This window comes from Trachurus trachurus, assembly GCF_905171665.1.
Source record: "Trachurus trachurus genome assembly, chromosome: 5".
Lineage (NCBI taxonomy): Eukaryota > Metazoa > Chordata > Actinopteri > Carangiformes > Carangidae > Trachurus > Trachurus trachurus.
This window is the reverse complement of record NC_139896.1, coordinates 29834507-29860971: the sequence shown is the minus strand read 5'-3', so window position 1 is coordinate 29860971 and position 26465 is coordinate 29834507. Positions and strand designations below refer to the sequence as shown.

General features: G+C 43.1%; 1 protein-coding gene across 1 annotated transcript in view; it reads left to right on the top strand.

The window, feature by feature from the left end:
* Positions 1–26465, top strand: part of cacna2d2a (calcium channel, voltage-dependent, alpha 2/delta subunit 2a) — a gene marked incomplete at its 5' end in the record, with an annotated part of 167084 nt that overhangs the window by 113849 nt on the left and 26770 nt on the right. Inside the window, 5 exons of the mRNA XM_083971151.1 lie at positions 12146–12277; positions 12497–12554; positions 22954–23004; positions 23264–23363; positions 25499–25660. Of these exons, the coding sequence (XP_083827277.1) occupies positions 12146–12277; positions 12497–12554; positions 22954–23004; positions 23264–23363; positions 25499–25660 (503 nt within the window). The remainder of the gene's footprint in view (positions 1–12145; positions 12278–12496; positions 12555–22953; positions 23005–23263; positions 23364–25498; positions 25661–26465) is intronic.

Below are 26465 nucleotides of genomic sequence, written 5' to 3'. Positions count from 1 at the left end.
AGCAGAGCCGCAAGCTGCTCAGAGCTACGCTATGGAGGCTAATGGGATTTCTTGGTTTCCCTCATCAAACTCATCAAATACACAATCTAACAACTCCAAAACGCTCTGGTGGACAAGTTGTGACCTGCACATTCACCACGCTATGAGATAATAACACAACATTACGAGACAGAGTTGATGCACGTTCCTGTTGAGAGCAGTTTTTCGGCAAGCAGTCTCTGCATTGTCAAAATGTTGATCTATCCCTTTAAGGTCACATTAGCCACCTCTGTCAGAACACATTTAAAACTCTGATCAAACTGTCAGTGGTCAAGTTGCATGGTGGGTAACGTGGGCACAAGGAGGGAGAGTGTGTGGCGGTATCTTTGGTTTTAGTTAGATCAGTCTTTATCCATTTATAAAACTTTTATAACAATGTGATTCAAGTGCTGAATCAGTGGAGCGCTGTTTTAACGAACTCATCTTCCAGAAATGTACTTCAGGCTCATGTCATGGGAGCTGCAGCAGCTTTACAGAGATGGTGAGAGTGGATTATTATCTGTGTGAGGTGTTCTGCTCTTGGTCCCTTCAGTGGGAGCCTGCAGGGTGCCTTGGAGAGGATGTCTGAGGAAACCAACGTGGGCGGATTGTTGTCCTCTGGGTCTAGAGAGGTCTGGATCCTCAGTGCATCTGTGGGTACAGGATTAGCAGAAGAGAAGCAGAGTGAGTGGGTAGACTCAGCACTTGCTCCTCAGGGGGCGGAGGCCAGAGGAAAAGGCAGAGAAGAGACAACTGTAGGAAGAATGGAGTACAGTGTAATGTTCAACAGTGAAATTCTCAAGTGTTGTTTATTAGCGCTGGTGCTTTATGTTGTTGGAGTAGCTTGCTTTGATTTGTACACATTGTTAATGTACTGAACAAATGAAGCTCAAATTGCCGGTCACATCAAAATGGGTGTCCTTGCAGATGGACTGAGAGAAAGGCAGAGATAGGTGGAAAAGTCGAAAGAGAAGGGGTGAGAGGGGAGTGAAAGAGAAGAGACACTTTAATAATAGCAACCATTTAGAGCAAAAAAAAAAAAAAAAAACTCCTTTTTTTATTGTGATCCTTTCAGCAGCTAAATGAGGCGGTGTATGCGTCCTGGTTTGATTTGTCTGCTAGGCCCCATGTCCGTTTATTGAGATTGAGAGTGTTCCCTGAGCGCAGTAATGAACCATTTTATGATTCATTATCCCACTGCTGATTCCTGCTGCCAAGCCTGCAAACTTTCTAATTATCTTAGGTCAAACATTCATACAGTTTTCTTCTAATTATCGTCGCTTATTACGGGATGGACATCACAACAGAGCCACAGAGGGATATATTGATGTGGGTGGTGTCGTCTGTGGAGAAACAGGTTTTATTCTCCCACTGAATGTTACAGAAACTGTGGAGAAGAGGCAGAGATTTTATGAATAATTGCAGAGGAAAAGCCTCTGGGAATATAATCTTTAAAATAACTGAAAAATAAGGCAGAGGAATACACAAATTGTTCTTTGGTGACTATTTTTGTAGATTCAGTGGAATCTGGCTGGTAATTGGAGTCCATGCTGCACATAGGGAAAACTAAGCCAGATTAGGTCATTCCACAGTTTAATGTACATTATAACATGTTGAAAATATAGAAGGCTGTAAATCAGCCTTTTTCTTTTCTTTTTTTTAAAGGTGGTAATTATGTGTGTATGGTATAGACACAGTGTATGCCTACATTTGTGTTTATATGAGAATAAGCAGTCACAATTCCCAGCAGGGAATAGAGAAAACCACCAGTGAATGTGGGACGTCTTTTCATTAAATTTGAAGTTTAAATCCGCTGCATGCGGCGCCTTTTCCAGCGGCCTAACGTCATGTTGTCAGTTTGCTATTGTAGTCAGGCACAGTGAGAAACTTGGTTATCACAAATGAATGGCGAGGCCAAGCTAACTGTGTGTGCAGATGAAAGAGCAGAGCTTAAATGTTTTGCATTTCAGCCTCCACACACACACACACGTGTCACCAACCATCATTGCCACCCTTCCCTGTACTTGCCCGTCTGATTGTTCCACTCATTGCTCCTTTCAGCTCCATCAGATTTGCCTTAGACATTGCCAACACTTCCAAAGTACACCATTACCCTATAGATTATAGATTGATTTTCCATGACTACTCCTTGTTGGTCACCTCAGGACAGAGAAGAGCAGCCTGTTGGCCATCGGTAACTTATTTTGACATCAATAGAAAAGTACAACACCAGCATTCTTTTCTTTTTTTTTGAACATTTTATTTATAAAATTCAAATTAAATGATCAAGTAAGAGACAAGGAGACAATGACAAACATAAACAGTAATAATAAAATAAAATAATAAAAACAAACAATGACACAGACATGTAAAATAAAATAAAAAGAAGGCTAAAGTCACAGCAGGAGGAGGTACATTAGGAAGGTAGGTGGGTAAAGAGAGTATCATTGGACGTTCATATGCTGTAGCACTGGACTCCATATGCTGGAGTCTTTCCACATGTAGAATGCTTATGAGTTCCCTCAGCCAGGTCTCAAACAAAGAAGATAAGAAACAAAAACTATTAAAACAAGACCAAACAGAAAAGATAACACACTCTTTTTATTTGGATCTTAAGATGCTAAATGATAATTGTGATTGCCTGTCATTTGGTGCAGTGCAGTGGGTTTTCAGGGCCTTTTCCTGAAAACAGCTATCTGCTGCATCTGGATGGGTTAGAGAAAAGTGAACCAAAACAATTACCTGAAAGCAGCTAAAATGCCCCAACACTGGTGGGAAAATATCAGAAAATATTAATTATAGCAGCAGTAATGGCTGGCCTAGTGCCTAGTGCCTAGTGCACAGTGTTGTCTTGAATACAATAAAAAGCTGAAGTCACATTATTCCCTTGTTTGCTTAAACTTGCATTAACTGATGTTTTTGGCCTCTTGGGTGCAGTGGAAACATGTAGTGAGCACAATAACACATCATCACCTTTTATGTTGATATGGTGAACTTATGAGGGAAACAGTTGCGGAGCACCAGCCGTAATGGAACAACATTATCATTCATTTGAAGTGGAGTTTCTGAGCGCCTGGTGGATGTAAGTCCAATATTCGCTCTTTATTATCTCTGTTTTTGTTCTCCTGAGGGAAATATCTGCCTCTTTAGCTGCTAAATACTTCACTGTTTTTATCGGCTGGTTGCAAACTGTGCCTCTCTGCTGAGCAGGTAGTGTGCAGTGGGTTTTTAGGGCTCTTTCGCAGAAACCAGCTCGACCGCTGTGGCTGGAAATGATGCTGTGACAGCAGTGAGAATGAACCAAGTTTCAGTCACAGAGAAAAACAATGATCAGAAACACATTATGAAGTTCTGCGAAGCCGAGGGGAGCTACAGTACCCACACAAATCACATTATTATCTGATATATTGTTATTATGAAGATATTGATGTGGTAATGCAGTAGCACAAATACAGGAAAGCGTTCAGTGTGGTCACGTCCATATCTGAATCAATGAGGGAAATTAGGCTAAAACGCTCTGCTCAGGGTAATGGGAGTTTGCAATGGAAGTAATTTGAAGTGTAAACAATGTGTAGGGTAGGCAAGAGGTTAAAATGTTTCATTACTTTGAGGCTTTAATTTACAAGAGGAAAATAAAATACCCAAACCAGCTGTAAAGCTTGTGCTGCCTGCCCTTTGAATGTTAGCCTCCATTTTGCTCCAGCACTCTGTGGTCTGTGCCTGGATCCCCCGCTGGAAAAGCTCCTGGCTTTTAAGAAAAAAAATCATCCAATTCACCTTTGGAAAAAAAAAGCAAATTGCGTGTGGTGTGTGTAATGTGCAGCGGAGTGGAGTGCAACAGATACAGCAGATAGAGAGTCAACGCGATGTCGTACGAGGTTTGAAAAGAAGACGAAGATTTGCATCTGTGAGGTTTCATGTGAGTGAAACTACCTCTGATGTCTCGTCTGGTTTAAAATAGATCTGGAGAGAAAGTGTGTGTGTGTGTGTGTGTGTGTGTGTTCGCTACTGGAAGGACAGAGCCGACTTTTGATGGACAGACTCGCATAAAGGAAAGGGAAGAGTTATGGTTTGATAATGCAGCTCCTCCAATTAGCTAGTTTCTTCACTGTGTATCTGTAATAAAATGCCACATTTGGCATCTTACTGATACAGAATTTTCAAATCTTGACATTTGCTTCAGCTAAATATAAAATGGCATCTGTGTGTGTGTACAGTACATCCAGCATGTATTCGTTCCACACGCCCCAGGTTCCTTCAAGTGGAGGAAGCTTCCCTGTCAACCAACTCATGCAACACTGGAGATCAGCTCAGCCCCTCTCAACATCAAACCAGATTTAGATGTGTGGAAAAAAGCAAAAGTGATTTGTGAAACAAAAAAGGAGAAGAAAAAGTGGCAAAACAGGCAATAGAGAAAGAAAGAGAGAGAGGGATAAGGAGAATGGGATTTGAAGTTAAACCAAGACAGTAAAAACACTGCTGTGTTTCAGTCATCATGACAGACTCCATCTTTCTCTGCGTGCCCCTCACCCATCCAACCCCTTTGGTGTGTGCCCAGTGAAGGGGCACTATCGTTTACCAGCACACTAATTAGAACAGTCAGCACAGCAAACTCCACTTCACTCACCACCAGCCTCACAAATTACATTTCATGTGTTTGTTATTTACTGCTCTCCTTTAATTAGAAAAATGTATTTGGACCATCACTCTGGAGGTGTGGTGAAATCTCTCCCTTCTGTATTTTTTGTATATATTAATAATCACCGCCTCTCAGAGACCACCAGCCCTCCCCATCCAACACTGTGTGAATCCCTCACATGAATTTTAATTGTAGTTTGTTAATACAACCATCTTATTTGCAAAGAAATCCTCGGAGAATGATTTTGTAAAGTAAAGTGGAGAGAATACCAATGAGGTTGTACAGTATCCAGTGGGTGTTACTTTTCTCCACCGGAGCTACAAAAACAGACGCAGTTCTCTCAGCGAAGGCTTAGACTTTGTTTCAGCTTGTCTTTGTGGACGTGTGAGCGGCTGCCAATTCCTGTCGCTGCCGTTTCCTTCTGCAGGATGAAAGGTTTAGGGTTCGGCCTCTTTAACACTCAGCCAGGCCACAAAGCAACCCTGAAGGAAGAGGAACGAAGGAGAGGCAGGGAGGAAACGGGAGGAGGAAGGGAAGGAGGGGGGGGGGGGGGGGGGGGGGGGTGGTTGTGATGGAAAAGGAATCGGGCTGACAGTACAGAGAGACGGGGGGGGGGGGGGGGGGGGGGGGAGACGTGTAGATGCAGACATGCTGCTCTGTGATGTGTTTGTTTTACACCGTCACTTGCACCAAATTACAGCAGAAACATTTGGCCCTGACCTTTAGGCTGATTTGAAAGCAGCACAGATGTGATGTCTTTGCTGGAAATACATGCTGCTGGTGAATTTAGTGACTCTCCACTGTTAAAGAAAATTCTAGCTTGGGCGCCGTTTAGCTCTGTTGGTAGAGCAGACGCCCCATATACAGAGGCTATAGTCCTCGTAGCAGTCGGCCCCTTATAGAATCCCCGTATTGAATCTGCTACATGCCATTCCCCCCTCTCTCTGCCTCCAATTTCCTGTCTGTCTCAACTATACTATCCATTAAAAATAAAGGCAAAAAGCCCCAACAATATATTTAAAGGGATATGTCAACATTTCGGCAAATTCGCCTATTGCCATAATCCCTATAGTCTTAGAAGTAGGTTTGTTACCTTTAATTGTCGGTGCAAGCTGTTTTTAGATCAGCAGGGCAGAGACGTGAGCTGCTCAGCTAACGCAACGGAGGCTCATGGTATTTCTACGTTTCCCTCATCAAACTAAATACACAATCCATCGTGGACAAGTTGTGACCTGGACATTCACCACGCTATGAAATAATAACGTATAATTATGTAACATTACGACACATGAAGCAAATACTCAGAACTACTTTCGCTTTTGAAGTCACTCTGCCAAGCAGCCGTGTCGGGAATGTAGTTCCGGTTCCATATTTACCTCGAAAACAAGTCTGTCTTGTAAAGTTACATTATTATTTCATAGCGTGGTGAATGTACAGGTCCATGAGAGCGTTTTGGAGTTGTTGGATTGTGTATTTAATGAGTTTGATTGGGAAAGGCCGGAACTGAAGGTAATGAACCTACTGGTAAGACTATAGGGATTACATTTGACAAATGTTGAAATATCCCTTTTTTTTTAAGAAAAAAGAAAAGAAAAAGAAAATTCTAGTCACCTTCTGTTGCTTTGGTCTGGAAGTAAAAAAAAAGGAATGTTTCAGAAGATTCAGCAGGAAAACTATCTGAGTGGAAATATCCGTTTATTTAATTAAGGTGAACTGACCGTCAAAGTGAGACGAGCGGTAGTTTTCTGATCTGATCTGAGTCCGTCCTTGGTCAGTGACACCTTCAAAGATTGTGATAATCTTCCCTTTGAGATATGACTTCACCAGAATATGCTTTCTAGATATGAACTAACTAAGATCTCAACCGTGCTGCATACGTCTCACTGTTAGCCCAACACGTCTGCACGATTAATGTCACTTATAGGTCAAAGTTAGCAGACTTGAACTACACCAGCACCACTTAGTCCCTCTGTTTAAAAAGTAGAATATGTAAACGCCTTATGGCAATGACAGCTATAATGGTTATGACTCTTCAAAGGGGGCTCAGCTAATAGCTCCAGCTCCATTACTGTTATGGATTTCTTATGAGCGAGTCGACCGCTTGTGTTCCCACTGTGATATATGAGAGGCCACTGTGCCTGTGTGTACAGTCGGCGCATGTACCTGCTGCTGTAATGCCGAGTTAATACACAGCATAAGGCTCAGATAGGTTTGGATGGTTCCTTATCATAAGTATATCAGTGTGAATAATGTGTGTGTGTGTGTGTGGGGTTGGGGTCATGGGATAGAGAAGGTGGTGGGAGGAGGAGGAGGTGGTGTGTGTGGGGGGGTGGTGGTGGTGGTTGAAGAATGATCTCACAGAGATGCTCCATAAATTCCACTCATAATTGTTTCTCTACTTAGTGTGCAGTCTTGTTCCATAAAGGGGCAAAGCCAAGGGTGCTCTAAATGTCAGGGGAGTGGCACGCTGATGAATTACCTTTTAAAGATATCAGAGAGAGGCGCGTTTCATGTGAAAGATGAGCCCAGCACAACGCTCGGGGGGGATCTGTCTGCTTGTGTGAGCACACAACCCCCCCCTCCCCCTCCAACCCCAGGGGAAATTTGTCTTTTTATCAACTGTCCAGAGAAGTCACGGCATATCCTGACTGAATAAATCAAAGAGAATTAGTTTGTTGTGTTCTCTTATCTCTGATGTGCCCGTTTTTCTGCAGAGATCTCCTGCAGGTGTGTGTGTGTGTGTGTGTGTATGTGTGTGTGTTTGTGTGTGTGTTTTGCAGAGTTGGACCAACAGTAGCGATGGCTCACACATGACTGGCTTAGTTTATACTGGCAGCATAAACACACACCCACGCACACACACATACACTGTTGCATTACTCTTGGTTGAAAGGTTACCGCTGACCAGCAGTGAGGTGAGAGTAAAACCACAAACATTCAGAAATCATATCAAGCACATCGTGTGTGTGTGTGTGCGTGTGTGTGTGCAGCCCTGAGCAGCGATGCAGCTGATAATTCATCTTACATAGGCAGCGAGGGTTTGGTTAATGCCTTGATGTTAGTCACGGTGGTGGTGGTGGTTCTGGTTTTAAACCAGAGGTCACAGGACGTCTCTGTGCCCTTGGCCTGTCTGGGATAGCCATCATCAGACCCAGTGCCTCTCCAGATAAGAGCAGCCAGGACTTCACAGCATACAGGCTGCTGCTGCGGCAGGAACCCGCTGTGATAACCGGCGCTCAAACGGATAATACTTTTTACACATTAATCGGATGACTCCTTAACCAAGGCAGATTGCCTGACCCACATGAAATTGAAATGCCTAGTCTGGTGCCCCTGAACATTTCTGCACGTCACATTGGTAAAACATGGACACAGGTGTCACACACTTCTCTCTCAAGTTTAGTCTTTTTGGTTCTTCAGACTCTGCGAGAGGTAGAACATGACGTTCTGTCTTCTTAATTCCATTTGCAAAAACATTTTTTTTGCAGAAACATCACAGAAGGGAGAATCACTACACGACAGAAAGCTGACAAACCACAGACGTTGTTGTTTTCCAGTTAATCAGAAGTTACTGTATAAAGCCTCAGTTCTGCGAACACAAAGAATGATTTAAAGGGGACGTATTATGGAAATATCACTTTTTGAAGGCTCGGTAACATTTTACTTGACGCTTGTATAACGCATTATAACCACCATACTTATGAGTTATAATGCAGTTATAGCACTGTATAACTATAGTCTATAACTATAGTTATAAACACTCTTGCTTTATAACAACAATCATAACACACTATAAAGCATTTTATCATGACTTATAAGGTCAGGTATTATAAAATGTTATAATTGTTAGTAACTCGCTGACAATGCCCACATCGATAATACATTATAAATATAGTTATAATGTGTTATAATTCTCTTATAGATGTGTATAACTATCATTATAAACACATCATAGAGCAATTAACTCAATTAACTTATTATACTTGACCTAATAAGCCATTATAAGATGCTCTGATGTGTTATTCTTATTGTTATAAAGCCTTATGATCATTTTAGTGTTTATAACTATAGTTATACAGTGATAAAACTGCATTTTAACTCATTATAAGTATGGTTGTAATGCATTATAGAGATAGGTGTCAAGTAAAGTGTTTCCAAAGGCTCTTTAACATATATTTGGGTGTTTGTCTTGCGGCCCACAAAATGTGGGAATTGACAAAAAAATCTGTAATTTTCAGGCTTGGTTGAAATCCACGTGGTTTTATGAGCTGTTCCCTCAGACGTCTTCCAGTGATGTAACTAGGATTCGAAATGTGCATAACCTCACCCTTACGGTGCGCTCACACCGGGCGCAAGTAAAATATTTGCCTTGCTCTACTCGCTCGAGTTTGCCCGCTGGAATATTTGTTTTTACTTGCGGCATTCGCGCAAATATTTTGCTTGAGTTCAATATTTTGAACTTGAGCGAACGGGCGAATTTCGCGTTTTCGCTTCATTCGCGTCGCACCTTTCGCGTCATTCGCGCCGCGGGCACAAATTCGCGTCCATTCGCGTCTGTACATTGACTTTGTATATAATCTTATCGCGCAAAAAATTCGCCTCACGCCCGGTGTGAACGCACCATTACCTGGTACCGGTAGAAGGGGCGGGGCAAGCAGTGGTCATTTGCATTTAAAGGGACAGGCACTGAAACCAGCCGTTCTGAACAGGGCTGTTTTGAGAGGATGAAAAGAGCTGTGATGTTTGATCCTTGAGGTATTTTGACCAAAGCATGTCACAGACATGTCTTTAAGACACCTGGAACTATTTTAATTTGTGGAAAGGAGGCATAGTATGTCTCCTTTAAGAGTGATAAAAGAGGCAATAACATATTTTTCATCTCACTCAACTCGTGATCTGACATTTCTTACATAAGAATAATAATAATAAAAAAAACTCCTATAACCAACTCATTCACCTCAATCATGTCTTAGATTCTGCCAGTTTTCATTTAGCAGTTTCAAGGTTGTTTTGATTTTTTTTTTTTTATCTCCTCCCCTCATGGGTGAGAAATTGCCTTTTTCGGGCTGTGAATCAGCCACTCACTCGTGTTAATTTATGTGTTGGTTTCCATCAATCGCCCCCCCCCCCCCCCCCCCGCCCCCCTCTCTCTCTCTCTCTGGGTTTTTATGTTTATCCACATCTGTAGGGCTCCCTCTATCCTCCTCCATTCTTCCTTTGTGTTTATGTCTGAATTTTGAGAAAAACATGTTGAGGAGCTCCCCTTGGTGATGGCAGCAATTTGGCTTTCATATATTCCTTTCCTCCAGACACTACTTAGCGCTTGTGTCGTGAGCTTGTGTGTACATGTGTGTGTGTGTGTGTGTGTGTGTGTGTGTGTGTGTGTGTGTGTGTGTGTGTGTGTGTGTGTGTGTGTGTGTGTGTGTGTGTGTGTGTGTGTGTGTGTGTGTGTGTGTGTGTATGTTTGTGTGCATTTGTTAGAGAGTAATGAAACTTAGCTTTGTTTTCGAGCTCCAATTTCTGGGCGTGTTTGGCAGGGTGGAACCGAGCTTTCAGGTGAAAAATATAAGAACAATATTGTGAAAGGTAGGTTTGGGTAATGACAGTGAGATCATGAGTCTTCTGAGGCTCTCAACAGAGCTCAGGAGCCGGCTGCAGTAGATGAGGGGAAGGTCGGTGGCGTAAATCCTACACCTAAACTGACAGCTCGTCAAATAATCAGAGTGGTGGTTCAAAAGTACGGGAAAAGTGGATAACGATCATTTATTTGTGTGCAATTCAAACGAGGGGCTGAGAAAAGCTGGACCTGTCGGTTCAGAGGCTTATCTAGCTTTGGTTGGCTGAGTAATTAAATCAGAGGAGCGAGTGAAGTTCTCCTCAGCTCCGCGCCTCATCTTGTTTCCTCTTTAATCAGGTGGCTATTAAACCTCTGATTGCACTCCCCGTCTTCTGACTTCAGCTTAGCTATTAAACACAGGCTGAAAGCATTTTTGGTTGGTGTGTGTGTGTGTGTGGGTATACAGATTGTCTAACGTAACTCATATTGTCCCTCATATAGAAAGGGAATATGAGTCATGGTGAGTGTTATTCTACCAGCAGCTGCATCTTAACTTCATTTCTTGTTGACCAGATGATGAAGACTTCTCTCCAAGAGCATAAATCCATTTCACAAAGTACCACTGACCTGTGAGCAGTGATGGGAATAACAGCGTCACTAATGATGCAACTTTTGATGAGTAATCAAAAAAGTTACTGTTTCCGTTAACATCACAAAATAATACACGCGTTAATGTATACGTCATGTACACCTTTTTTTTCTTCAGTCCATCAACTAGTCGGAGGAAAGCCTTTTATCTGGAACTAACCAGCTCACTCAGTATTCCTATATACAGGCAGGAGGAATACTGTGAGCTGGTTGGTTCCAGATAAACAGGAGGTTCGGGGGCGAGTCCAAGTAATTTGACATATTTGAGCATTTTATTAAAAAAAATAATTAACACAATAGTTACTTTTCCTGGTAATTAGTTACTTTTATAATGTAATAATTAGTTAGTAAGTCAGTTACTTTTGGGAAGAGTAACAAGTTACTATAACTAATTACTTTTAACGTGCCCAACACTGCCTGTGGGATTCTTTAAAAAACAAAACACCTTGATGTGGTTGGACACATGAACATGCAGATTTCTTCACTTCCTTTCTCTTCTGTTTTGCCCCCCCCCCTCCTTAGTTCCTTAGTTTTGTATTTCTGTGCTATCAGAAAGTTCAGTCGTGGCCTCTGCCTCCACATGCTGCGAGTGACACATGACCTCCTGCCAAGGTCGTTTCAGATTCCTCATCTGCACTCCTCAGAGATCGCCCAGATTAGACTGATGCCCCGCTCAGAGAGCCACCGCCGGCCGCGCCGCCCGCATACATCCATTCTTATGTACTCAGCTTACCGCTGCCGGCACAGACAAGGTTGTTCAGCAGGGAGAGCTGACCTTTGGGGTACTGACAGAGAAAAAACCTTGTGTTTTGCACTTTGGTTGCACCATATCTAGTGCTCATCATGTGGGTTTATTAAAAAATAAGGGAATTTATCTGTTTATTTTGCATATTTGCAACACAGGTGCAAAAATCAATATAGTAATATAAGATTCAGGTGTAAATCGGATTAAAAGACACCATTTCCAGCGCCTGTACTTTCAGTATTTATTGCTTCTTTTAATACATACTTTGAGGGGCTACGGGAAATAATCAGCAACTCATTTGCAATTCTCTCCATTTTTTTTCTTTTTATATAACCAGAAGCATATTCTGACTTGTGTTTATTGCAAGAGGATGTGGTTGTTTACCAAAAACTGAACAGTGTCCTTTTGCAGCGGAAGTCTTTTCATTCCACTGGGGACAATAAAAAAAATAGGTGAAAATCTGTTTAAACTTCATCTTCTCCTCACATGATATTAACCAGTTCACTGTTGCATTTCTCTTTGTGTGTGCTCCCCACAGCCCCGGTCATCCTAAACGAGTTGAACTGGACCCAGGCTCTGGAGAGGGTCTTCATCGAGAACCGTCGCGAGGACAGCTCTCTGCGGTGGCAGGTGTTCGGCAGCGCCACAGGGGTGACACGCTACTACCCAGGTAGGGACAGTTCAGTCTGCCTTAGAACTTCGGGGAGAGATAAAGTCTAAATTGACCCTTGGGCTCCTGAGCCGCAGGAACATTGGCAATCTCTTATCAGATGGCTGTACTGGTAACTCGATAGACAGAATGAAATTATGATTACTTTGATCTAATCTGATCCAAAATATCCTACAGTCAACTGTACGTACCTCTAACTCGCCGCCTTGCTCTCTCCAGCCACTCCATGGAGGGCGCCCAACAAGATTGACCTGTATGACGTCCGCAGAAGACCATGGTAAGTGCCGTATTTATAGAGAAGCTTAGGTACATAGCCTCAGCCTAATAACAGTGTAATTTCTTTCCTTCCACTGTTCATGCCTATCAGCCACTTCGGGCTGAATAAAAGAGAGCAACCATTATCCTCAACATTTTTGACAATTTCAGATATTTTTTTACTAAATTGGCACCTTTAATCTCTTTAGGAGCATTAATGGTAAATGCTACTCTGACACGGCTTCTGTCCTTTAACCCTCCATGCACTTAATGTGCTGTAAGGTCATTGGCTGAACTTTTCAAAGTGCATTGTCTTGGTGCAGCTGAGCGTCGAGTGGGCAGGAGTTTGTGTAGCTCAGAGTGGACAGCCTCTAACCAATACAAACATCATCATCGTCATCATCAGAGGCAACAGCAGCACAGTAAAACGGCAGAGATTTAACTTGTCATGGCAACACCTGTGCTGTCGGCAGCTGCGCCATGACGCTGTCTCAAAATTGTGACAGACTGTTGAGATGTGACTTCACATGCTGTAAACACATTTGATTTTTAATTAGGGAATAGGCTTGTGTCCACACTGGCTTTGTTACATTGAGGACTTTTTAGTTGTATAATCTCTATTCTTTGCTCTGTGTTGTGTTCAATGTGTTTAACGTCACTGCATTATACAAAAAACACTCTTTTTTTCTATAAAAATGTATCATAATATAATTGCAGACAGTTTTCCTACACTGGCTGCTTATATGCACGGCTTTGTGACTGTAGTCACATGTAAAACAGAAAAGCTTTAATTCTACTAAAGGAAACAGAGGCTGGATTCAGTCTTACATTAAGATTCCTGTACAGTATTTGTCCCTGGCTTGTGTGGACTTCCTGTGCTCCCTCCAGCCTCCAGCTAAATAAGAGCTATTGTTTAATGGAATGGGATCAGAACATTTTCCTGACCCATATTTATCTCTGTAAGTGATAATGTAGAATGCACTGTATTTTGCTACAAGGACAAAAACAAGATAGGGGGTAATGTTTTAGTTTAAAGTGGCCACCTTTGCCTGTGGTTCTTTGTGCAACAGCTGATCCCCGTACAGTGCCAGGGTGGGCGAGTGTGACAGGCTGGACAGAACTAGGCTGCATCGGGCCAAACAGCCCCTTCACCCGGCTTCCTGTCCATCCGTCCACATTCAATCTACCTGCCACTGTCACATCGGCTTTGTGGCGGCCCTGCCTGTTGCCTGGTTACAGGTTGGAGTGAACTGGACATAATCATGGCAGCAATGTTGATTAGACCTGACCCCGTTTTCCCTTCTCTGTCTCGGTCCAGCTCAGCCTGAGTGGCTGTTTGAGGTCAGGCCAGGCTGTCAGATCAAGTCAACGATCTCAGACCAAACAAACAAAAGACAAGCAACATAAACCTTTACATTCTGCTGAAGTTTTATGAAACTTAAGATCTAAAATCTGCAACAATCATTTGATTAATAAGTGTAGTGTTTAAAATGTCCAGGCAAGGTTCAGGATTTGATTTAGAGAGGCACAAAAATATCAAAATTATAGTGCTCCCATCCTAACCAAGCAAAACAAAGTCAATAAATACCCATAAAATAACACAATACTTGAAAACAACAGCCTATAATTTATTTCATATAGCCTATAATCTGTTAAAAAAAAAAGAAGAAACAACAAAGAAAACAAAGATGAAATGTATTGAACTTTGCACAGTTTACATCTTTCTCACGCTGTTGTGTTTATACTATTCTATCACTTGTGGGATAAAAGACAGAAAATAATAAGTCAGTAGAGTTGGTTACTTTTTATTGTTTATTCCAATCTGTATTCAGATATAACACTGAGGGGTTTGACCTGTCAGTCAGTGACAGCAGGTTCTTACTGGAAGAAACATTTTGTTTAGATTGTCCACAGATTTGAAGCCTTTTAATGAAAAACATTAAAAGGGATTGCCCAACACCTCAGTCTATCTGTAATCATCAGGCTAACGAGGTGTTACCTGACAATTTAATTAAGTCAGCACATGAAGAAAGTCTCCCCAGCGCTCCACTGTCACAGTAGGCAACACCATAAACATGACAAATGTGGGAAAACACAAGAAGCCACTGTGTAGCAGGACAACTTCTACAAGGATCCTGTCTTTGATCTGTCAGCACAATAACCAGAGTACATCCCAGTTTAATGCACTTACACATGTTTTGACTGGGGGAGTCTTCCTGAAGAGAGAGAGAGAGAGAGAACGAGGGAGGAGAAGGATGAGGATGAGGGGGGCCGAGATCACACGGAGGAAGAGGTGTATTTCTGCACAGAGGAACGCCGCATCAGCCCCTGGTCCTCCATGTTTGTCACTGTCATCCTTGTCGTGCTTTTCCTCATGTCGGAGCCTTCGACATTTCCTGTGGCCTGTTGCTTAGCAACTTGTGCCCAGCCATGCTGAGTGGCGGGGCCGTGGCAGGGAGTGTCATTATATGTCAGGTCAGACTTGTGTGATTATAGTCTAACATGCTGTCTCCCCGACTGACATTCTCTGGAGAGGTCGACCAATCACACACGTTACAAAAACAGTCGGCAGGGGTTAGGTAAGCCCGTCATGTGACAGGCTGAGACAGCAGCGTCCGTCACACGGACAGTAACGCAAACCGCAACGTGGGCATTAACTCAAGTCACACATAATGTAACTCTACATTCCCTTATTGATTCTATAGAACTGAGAACTGAAAATTAATATAATTTATGACGCTGCAGGTACTGAGCATATTTCTATAAGAGAATTAGATTATCATCTAAAGCTACAGGTGTTTCTGACAGAAGCAGTTACCACCCACAGTCAACAAACAGTTTCCCACATAACGTTGCCTATCAACTGAGTTTAAAATGGGGATAGTGAACCTACCACTGTGACAATTATGAGATAATAGTAAATAGTAAATGTAGCAGAATAGAAAAAAGTCAGAGATTTGACACTTGTAAAACAAAAATATATTTCAGACAGACAGACTATACCTTTGCGTTTGGCGTCAAGGCTCCGACTTCATCACTCCCTGAGAATATGGGAGTGATGAGCAGCTATCTTAACCCGGAGCCGACAGGTGGATGCTGGGGTGGTGGTGGGGCAGAACAGAGCTGTGAGATGCTGCTGTGTCATAGATTAGCAAAGAGGACGATGGATAAGTCACCCATCTTAAATAGACCGCCAAGTTGAGAGGGTGTGTACAGTATGATGTCGCTCCATTTTTTCTTCTCTGAAATATCACTTTTCTTGATATTCGCAATTCTGTCCAAGAAAGACAAGACGACACCAAGGATGAACACATAGAGGCAAATAGGACTTAAGATAATATGGACAGTGAATAATGTCCAAACACAGACAGACACACTCTGTCTCCAACCCATCTGTCCTATCTCAAACTCTTCAGCTCATATGGGCTGATATACCTGATATGTAGCTCTAATACAGGTTTAATCACTGGAATACACAGATGCAACCCTTTGGTCAAGCTTCAGTAATGTTTCACTGACACTGTCTCGGGGACTCGTCACCCAGTGAGAGCTGTAATTCACCGTGGAGGAAATAGCTGCCAAAAATTCATGGCCAGTTTGTAGTGTAATAGACCTGTAGCTTCACTGGGACGGATGGACGGCGGCGTGGCCGACCTGGCCGGAGCTGACCAGGTGCACTTCTTACCAAGAAGATGGGTGGGCCGTCTGCCTCCACAGATGGGCTCTCCCCTCTCCCCTCTCCCCCGTCTGCTCCCCCACCAACTGCCCCAGGAAAATTAATGGTCCAGTCAACACACTTAATTGTCTCCAATTGCTCTGACATTAATTATTAACATTTGTCCATTATAATGTCTGTTCACAATATCAGGGGAAGCCAAGCAGAGAGGGAGAAGTCAGGCAGAGGGGGAGAGGGAAATGAAAGGGGGAAGAGAGAAGTAACCAGAGTCCTGTTAGCCAAGCGTTGCAGAGATCCCATTACCTCCCAGGTTCACTGCAGCAGGCTATATCACTTATTGATTTCTTTAAAAAGTCAATCTAACCTCTTTGTAAATATTATGACGACTAGTCGATCCTCAAAGCTGAGGCTCCCCCAAAATACAATTTCCAATATCTAGAGCCCTGAGCTTCACCTTTTCCATCAGTTCTTCTTCATCCTTCAGCGCCTGTACTCCAGCGCTGCCTCATGGACAGGCTGTTTTTTTATTGTTGTTGTTGGTGAGACTGAAAGACATAAAGCTTCAGCAGTTCAACAAGGAGAGTCCCAATCAAAACATTTGACATTTCATTTTGAACGAACACACAGCAGGAGACTTTTTGTTCCGTCTTAAGAGCGGCAATAACAGACTTGTACTTACCCACTCATAATTGGCACTGATGTATTCCAATATGCAGGGCTAATTTAATATTCTGTACTTATTACAGCGTGGAAAGTGGTGGAAAATTTCAGCATAGAATTTCATGTATTCTTCTTTAGAGGAAACCGAAAATATGGAAATGTGAATGTTGGCACCAACACTTCCAATAATCAACAGAAAGTGGAATAAATAAACGGCAGACAACATCTCTTTCTCCTGCAGGCTCTCTGGACGCCGTCCTCCTATATTTTTATCTTAATTCAATCTTTATTCGCCTGCCACATCCACAGGAGCACTAAGAGAGCAGCAGTCCATAAAATAATAAGCCCATCAGCACAACACAAATCCACGCACACTTGGGAGCACGCACACAGACACACCTACAGTGCACACATATGCATGCACACTAGCAATTTCTCTGCATAGTTCTGCCATTATGGTATGGTGAACATGGTGCATGGACATCAGAGTTCATGCTGTGGAGAAAATTCACACATCACGGTGGACAAACACACACTATAGTGAATGTATGTTATAGAAGACACACACTGTAGTCTGTTTATGTTATAGTGGACAAACACACACTATAGTGAATGTATGTTATAGAAGACACACACTGTAGTCTGTTTATGTTATAGTGGACAAACACACACTATAGTGAATGTATGTTATAGAAGACACACACTGTAGTCTGTTTATGTTATAGTGGACAAACACACACTGTAGTGGATGTATGTTATAATGGACAAACACACACTGTAGTGGATGTATGCTATCCACAAGTTTCCGAACGTCATCTATGGTCAAAACCGGAAGCCGGTTTTGCATTTCCGGTGGAATTGTACGTTTACGTTTCCATGGTTTTCAGTCGTTGTCATAGTTGCAGTAAATGCATGGATCTATTAGCGCTGGCTTTTAACACGGATGTCAATTGTGTGATATTCATTGTTAAAAGCTGATGTGATGATCCATGTGTTTTACAGATTTTCATTGAAAAAAAAAATCCATGCATTTACTGCGACTACCGAAACCATGGAAACTGGAAAAAAAAATTCCAAAAAATTCCACCGGAAGAGCAAAACCACATTACGTTTTTGACGTTCGGAAAAAGGTGGATAATGGACAAACACACACTGTAGTGTATTTATCTTATAGTGGACAAACACACACTAGTGGATGTTATAGTGGACAAACACAGTATATAATAGTGAAGGCACTCTCCTCTACTCTACTGTATGTCCCAGTCATTCTGTGTATGCACTATACGGTGCATTCAAGAAAATGAGTTCACAATAGAGCATGGTGAAACCAACACACACAGCGCATAAGCTTTCCCTGCACACTTGCTGTAGCATAATGAAATGAGCCTAAGCTACTCAGTGTATCATGCTACATGTATCTATGGCATTTATCTGAAATGTATGTCGGAGATAATTCCTCCATTTAAATGTAATGCGCAACACTTTGTGGAATGTGTCTGGGTGCATAAACACAATCTCCTCAGAGAGTCAGGCCCCCGGCACGGTTAATGTATTGATTTTACAACGCTGTGCCATGATAAAACTATTTCATGAATTCCAATGAGACTCCTTTGCCGGACTGCTGCAAAAGGAGTGAAATACAATCACCACAACGAAGAATATGTCATTGTGTTCATTGCTTGTATAATGCATTTCTTTTAGATTTATGTGGAGGGGGGGCGGGGTGTAAAGGCTGAGGTGGCTGTGAATGCCGCTGCTTTAATCTCCTCTCATTTAGAGCAATACTTGGTTCCACCTCAGTGTAAAGAGCACATGTCTAACACACACACCCATCAGACTTTATCATGATTGTACATAATGTCACATGCACATGTGTGATAGCGTGAACACGGTTATTTCATGACATACATGATGTATGTGGTTTATAATATATCACAATAGGGAGAAAAAAGATCTCAGCAATCACATGTTTGCAATTAACTATTAACTCAAAAGACCTCTGATGCCAGCTGAGATATATTGTACAACTCGGTACTGTGCTTTAGGGCTGTGACTAACAATTATGTCCCTTATCAATTCATCTGTCAGTTAAAAAAAAGTATAAATTAAAGAAATATAAGAAATGATGTTTGAGCAACAGTCTAAAACCAGGAAAATATCACATTTACAACAGAAAAATAGTTAAATTCTCCCAAGGTTTTACATTTTGTTATTTAATAACCTAATTATATATTCCAAATTGATTTTAATAAATTTTCTGTCTATTGACTGATCTCTGTTTGTCAGAAAAACGCAATCAATAAGCTATTTCAAACAATCAAAACAGCTTTGTAGGGGTGTAACAACTATTAGATTGATGTCAGATCAACACAAGACACTTTGTGGATGAATTTATATTTCACAGCACAAGCAACAGTGCAGTGTTTGTTAAGAATAAGAGCAACATTTTATTTCCACAGTGCAACATCTCTTTGTTGTGGTACTCGGAGGCTTTTAGGTTTTTATTGTATGTATTTTAGAGATCACATAAACAAATTTTAGATTTTTGTTTTTATGGTTTTATTTTTATGATCCCTTTAGCTGAATCCTGTTAACTCCAACTGCAGTGTTTCACTTTACAGCGAGGCAGCTGCACTTAGATTGCCAGCAAAGGAGTTGTTACCGGTTTCACATTTCAGATTCGGTAATTTATGAGATGTGAGGTGTGAATACCTCTAGATGATGGACGGGTAGAAACAGGTTGCATTAGAGCGTCTGCTGGTGGATCTTCTGCAGTGAGCCACTCAGACTGAACCACACCATCATCATGTGATGTCAAAATAAAACGCCTCCACTAGTTACGCTGGTTCAACGCCAGTGGTCGGATGCTGACCATAACTTTCGGTGAGTGAACAGAACAGAGAGGCCATAGGCTGATCCGTTGAGTCTCCTGGCCTGATGGCTGATGGTTGCGTCGCTGCGGGACAGAATGGGCGACGGGGCTCAGTTCAGCACCAGCCAGGCCCATCTGCTTGTCACCTGGTCTTGGCACGCAGGAGACTGGGTAATGACAGGGAAAGAATGGCATCAGTGGGCAGAAGCTGAGAGGTAATTACTGACTGGAATCCATGCAGAAACAACACATCTGGATCCATGAGTCAAAATGTGGAGAATTATACACTGATACCGGCCTCAATTCGCGATTTTTATCTGTCAGAACCACGGAACTGCATATCAGCCCGGAGACTAAAAATCCTTGACTTCATCCCCCCCCCCCCCCCCCCCTCTCTCTCCCTCTCACTCTGATCCTGATGTTCTCTGCTCACAGGCACAGAGAGAAATTCAATCGTACTTCAGGCAATGGAAAGGGAGAGAAAGAGAAGCGGTGCTGATACACCAAGACAATCTGCGGGGAAGATCAGCCGTGGTAGCACTATAGCTTCAGCGCTGAGTGACACTATTCTGGCTCATGTGTTACTCTTCTCTCCTCCGTCGCTGCTCACACATTCCTCTTAAACCCCATTACTGCTGATCAATGCTGCCTCTTTCACAGTTAGACAGAAATGATCTGCTTGAAAGTAATATTTTCTCAGCAGATTTTAGGGCCAAAGTTTACACAGTCCACCATTGTGAGATTTTACATTGTGAGATGACCCATAATGACTGAGTAATTGAAGTCTGCATTGCTGTATAATTAACATTTAGCCCCCTTCAAAATAACTTGAAGTCCCATTAAAGGACTATTCTCCTCTATGAGAAATAGGCTGACCAGAGAAGTTAATGAAATCCTACTGTTGGTCTGCAGGCATCGGCCGTCACCAAATGACCCTCCTTCAATCTCCAGACAGGGTGTCTCCGTCCATGAGCCTGAGGGAATGGAGACGTGGGCCACATTCTGACTGAGTCTCCGTCCTGCATCGATGATTGCTTTCACAAACCCCATCCGCTCGAAAAAAAGAAAGAGGCCACCACTGTGTGGAGTCTCAGATCTCTCCTCCTCTCCCTCTCCCTCTCTCTCCCTCAAATTAAGATTTCAGTAATTAAATTGATAAAAGTCAAGCATGCCAATATGCCTCATGGTTCCAGACCTGATTTCATATGCCACACAGTTGTGGAGAGCTGTGGAAGTTCTACCTTTGATGTGGCATTCTTTATTATTGAAAATAATTGGATTCTCCCTCCCCCCTCTCTCCCTCACACAGACGCACATTTTGCCCATGCTCACTCTGGGCATGCTCAGTTAATCGACCTCTTGCGAGGTGCGGCCAGTGCTGCCGAGTCCCTCGTTCCGTTTGGGGGTTTCCAGGCAGCTTTTCCGGCGGAGCGGGGCCCAGGTTGCATCTGAAAACCGGATTTGAGCAGCCCCGGCAGTGTTGCTGAGGGACGCCACTTCAACTCAGGGGGGGTCAGGGGTCATTCTGCAGGTTGGAGCGGCGCCTGCCAGCGAGCGGGGAGCGCCGAGACTTGTGGGAGCGCCGGCAAAGCCTGCTGGGGGCTCGGCAGCTCTACCTCCATATCAGCTTGGCCGAGCATAAGAACAGAGGCTCTCTGGCCCACAGGCAGCTGGCTTCTCTCCACACTCAGCGGAATGGCTGATAATCAGCAGAAAGAGACCCCTGATGATTACTCTGCCTCTGCCTAAGACGGCTGCTAACTGCTTCCCTGCTCACACCCCAGAATGTCACACTCAAACCCCCCTCGCTCCCCCTCTTCCCAGCGTGCCACAGAAAAAAGCCTACTGTGTCCATCAATGTCACTTCTCTTTGTATCATGGGTGAATGTGAATTTAATTGCAACTGGAGCAGAGCGAGGGAATGTTTGATTTCCCTCTGTATATCATCCTCTATCCACGTGGACAGGTGTTGCGTGCGAGTGTCTCCCAGGACACAAGTTGTCCGGCCTGGCTAATTGAGCGCCGCGGCTGCTTTGTTGGCCGGCGCTGTGACACGCACCCAGAAGAACAGCACCTATTTTAGGAGTTTCTTTGCAGCGGAAGCATAATGGTCTTAAGCAGCTTGCGTCTTCCCCCCCCCAACAAAGGCCCGCCACAGTAAATAATGTGTTTGACGCCCAACTGATGAGTCATTAAAGGAACAGAACGTCAGCCATCTTCCTTTACTGACAGCACTTAGCTCAGCACAGGCTCTCCACAGCACAGGTCAGCACCACTCAGGCTGCTCCTCGACAAGTTTATATAAATTTCGAGTGACTAAGAATAAAGCATATTACATTGTGTGATTCACAATAGCGTCACTGCAAAAAAAATTCTATTTTGAACAGTCATTTGTGCTCATTTTAAGCCCTAAGATAAATTGCTCTTCCTTTCTATATCATTATGATTATGAGAATTGGTACTTTCCGGCAGACTTAAGGTTGATCATTCACTACTAAGAGCAAACTGTCATTTCCTTTGACAAAAACTATTTAATCAGTTGACTGGAACTGGAAATAAAATGTACTAACCAACATATTGTGACCTGTTTCTCATATAAATATATAAATAAAACAGCTTATTCAAGCAGATTTTAAAAAAAAATAGATATTTGGCCTCCTGTTAATTTCTGAATATCAAAATAATTGTTTGAGCTCTGAACAAGACAGTATCAGCTCAGCTGTTGTCATTGATTGAGGGTATTATGAAGCCTTTGTAGAGAAATATATTGAGTAAATTGCTGTATCTTTTGGACAGAGCACTTGGCTTGTTATAAAGGCTGTTTTTACAGTGATAGCTTGTTTGGTTAAGAGGTTATAGTCCAGTACAGACCATTGTCATGAATACATTACATACTTAGAGCATAAACTAACAATTACTGTGGCTTACGCAGTAATTATTTAGAGTAGGTATTGTTGTGGAGAACGGTGGAGTATCTGTGTCGAGGTCCGTCGACAGTAGCCGTTGCCAAGACTGAAGTATACTATACAGCACAACTTATTAACTCTTCTAAGCACATAAGCCTTCTCTGTATTCTGTAGCTTAAGTGGGCTCAGCCATGGTCGCTTCATATTATCATGGCTCAGCTCATTGCGACTTTGGCTTCTTTCTTTATTGCAGTTCACAAAGATTATGGGAACAAATTAAAGCTCCTCCTTTGTGTCCTTTGTGCAGGTATATCCAAGGTGCATCGTCTCCAAAGGATATGGTCATCATTGTGGATGTGTAAGTGTCTCGCTGCCCACTCTTTCAACATCACTCCCCGCCTGGCTAGAGTGTGTGAGTGTGTGTGTCTCCTTCAAAGGGCACTAGTGCCACCTGTTGGTCTGAGCAAAGCCCAAAGTTAGAAGAAGGCGACCGTCGTCCATTTGCCACTGCACTACTGTCTAAAACACACAGGAGCTACTTTGAGTTTGGAGAAATTTCCAGTCCTGTTTTTTATTCATCTGAGCCTCTAAAGTCCTTTGTTGCTTCTCCTCTGCAGGAGTGGGAGTGTCAGCGGACTCACCCTGAAGCTCATGAAAACCTCCGTTGTGGAGATGCTGGACACTTTATCAGATGATGACTATGTGAACGTGGCCAGGGTAAGTGCAAGTTTGTAGATCATGACGTGCGATTAATCATACAAATCGCTTCTGTAAACAACGATAACACAAATATTTGCTGTATTCATTAAGCAGGTGGTAATCAAGCAGGGATTCAGTAAACGGCACCGTGTGCTCATACTGTTCCCAGTTGTTTGCTCGTAGTGGAAACACTGCACTTCCCTCATTACAGTATATTTGCTCTTCCTGCGTCACTGTTGTCCGTGTGGGATTTTTGCTTGTCTGTCTCTTTCACTCTCTGCCAGTTACTAAGCTTTCTATTAGGACTCATGTTTAGGGGAATATTAACGTTATCCTATATTGCAGGACAGATAACACACACACATACGCGCGCGCACGTCCACATGCTTGGTGTGGTGGCTGTGTTTGGAGACTTCCTTCAGTAATCCTTCATAATCCATTGCTCTTAGCCACTGTATGCCTCTAAATCCCAGCTCTAAGAGCAAGAAATGAGCATGGTAATCTGGGTGGGAACGCATCTGATTTTCACCCCAATAAAGAAAGTGAGGGCTTACAAAAGCTTGCTGTGAATTATTTGCAAACACAAAGGACATTAATAAGTAAAAAATTAACTGAAAATAATCATCAGACAGCATCTCTCCAGTCCACATGTTTCAGTAGACTTATTGAACACATACTGTGCCCTCACTTCAGTAATGCTAATATCATTAGTTGTGAATAAGGGAATTTATTTCAAAGGACCAGTTTATTTTTATTTACTATAGATAGTAAATGTAACCCAGTTTGTTTTTGTCTAAGCCTGTTCTTAACTGTGTATCACAACCCTTTATGACTCAAGATATGGGGAATAAGTGGGGATTTTTCAACATGTGGCTGTGGATACTTTTGTCTCTTTGATTTCTTTGTCTGCCAATTTAAATATGAAACAACAAAACCCCATGAGAAATGTCAGCTTTTTCGCGTTTTACATCAATCTGGCCTGAAAATGTCAGTAGATTTTGAAGTTGACCTTCAAAAAGAAACATTTGAAACCTGCTATTACTGACATCACTGCTTGTGTTGTAATCATGCATAGACACTAGATTTCAGAGGAAATATATATGACACACACACACACACACACACACATGCGCGCGCCTTTAGGCTAATTTGGTGGATGAGATGAGACAGATGATATTACCTTGGCTGGGTTTCTGTTCAGTGGTTTGCACTGGTGTTTCAGGTGCACCTGTTCTTTGTGTGGAAAGTTGTAATTACCAGTGTTTACTGCCAGCCAGAGAGTAGCAGGGCGGCTTACATCTGCACACACCCACGTCTGCATCCTGCTGCCATCAACTACACACACACATCATACAGATAACACACAAGCACATAGTCTTAGAACAGACGGATGCAAACTTAAAGGGATAGTTCAACATTTTGGCAAATTGGCCCATTGCCATAATCCCTATAGTCATAGCAGTAGGTTTGTTACAGTACCTTTAATTGTCGGTGCAAGCTATTTTTAGAACGGCGGAGCGGAGCGGCGAGCTGCTCAGAGCTACGCTATGGAGGCTCATGGGATTTCTTGGTTTCACTCATCAAACTCATTAAATACACAATCCAACAACTCCAAAACGCTCTCGTGGACAAGTTGTGACCTGCACATCCACCACGCTATGAGATAATAATGGAACGTTACGAGACGGAGTTGTTTGTCACGCAAAACCACTGATGCACGTTGCCTTCAGGGCAGTTTTTCGGCAAGCAGTCCCTGTATTTACCTCAAAAACAACTCTGTCTCGTAACGTTCCGTTATTATCTCATAGCGTGGTGAATGTGCAGGTCACAACTTGTCCACGAGAGCGTTTTGGAGTTGTTGGATTGTGTATTTGATGAGTTTGATGAGGGAAACCAAGAAATCCCATGAGCCTCCATAGCGTAGCTCTGAGCAGCCCGCCGTTCGGCTCCACCGTTCTAAAAATAGCTCGCACCAACAAATAAAGGCAACGAACCTACTGCGACAACTATAGGGATTATGGCAATGGGCCAATTTGCCAAAATGTTGAACTATCCCTTTAAATGTTGTGAATCGATGGGTCTTCTTGCCAGGAAAAGCTGACATACGTACTGTATGGTTCACTTACATGTATTTTTGTGTTTCCTCCCTCTAGTTCAATGAGAAGGCCGACGCCGTTGTCCCTTGCTTCAGGACTTTGGTCCAAGCCAACGTTCGTAACAAGAAGATCTTCAAGGAGGCTGTGATGCACATGCAAGCCAAAGGAACCACAGATTACAAGTCTGGCTTCACTTTTGCCTTTGAACAACTTCTCAATGTAAGAACCAGCAACAGTTTGAGGGCAGGGCAGCGAGAGGGAGGATGTTTGTTTGTGGTTGACAAATCGTGCGCTTCCAGAAAGACTCGGATAACATGCTGGGTCTGTGTGTGCTGTAATAGCTCCAGTACATTCTGCCACACTTTAGTGTCTAATCCAATTAATAAAATCCAAACTTAGCGATAAAGCGGTGCCGGCAGTGAGGGGCTCAGGTTTGTGTGTGACATTTCCAGAGTTCTGTCATTGGGGAAGATTTGTCCGATTAAAAGCCAACGCTCTTGTGACGGAGTGACGTGAGCGTTTGCAGCCAGCCAGCCAGCCGGCCAGCCGACCGTCCGGCGCAACAGCGAGGCCTGTCAGCAGCGGGCAGCCACGTGCTCTCAACACAGGTGCTGCCTCAGCTCCGTATGCTGCTGTGTATTTTAGGAGGCTGCCACCCTAATGGGCTCTGATGGGATGATTGATGAGCGCAGCCCAGAGGAGATCAGCCACAGACACTTTATATTCCTCTGGTGGGGTTTGGCGGCACAGAGCCAAGTGCCGGCTGCAACCCCCCACCCCTCCTCCTCCTCCTCCTCCTCCTCCTCCTCCTCCCCTTGCCAGCAGAATGAGAAATAAAAAGGCCCCTTTAATCGCTGTCTGTGGCAGACTCACACCCATGATTGGTGGCAGAAGCACAATAAAAATATGTAATTGTAGCAATATTATTTATCTTTATTAGAATCTTGTCAGATTGACATGCCGCTGGCCTGCATATCAATGGCAGCTGCCGTGCAGAGGGGTGGAGGGGGGCGAGGGGGGGGTT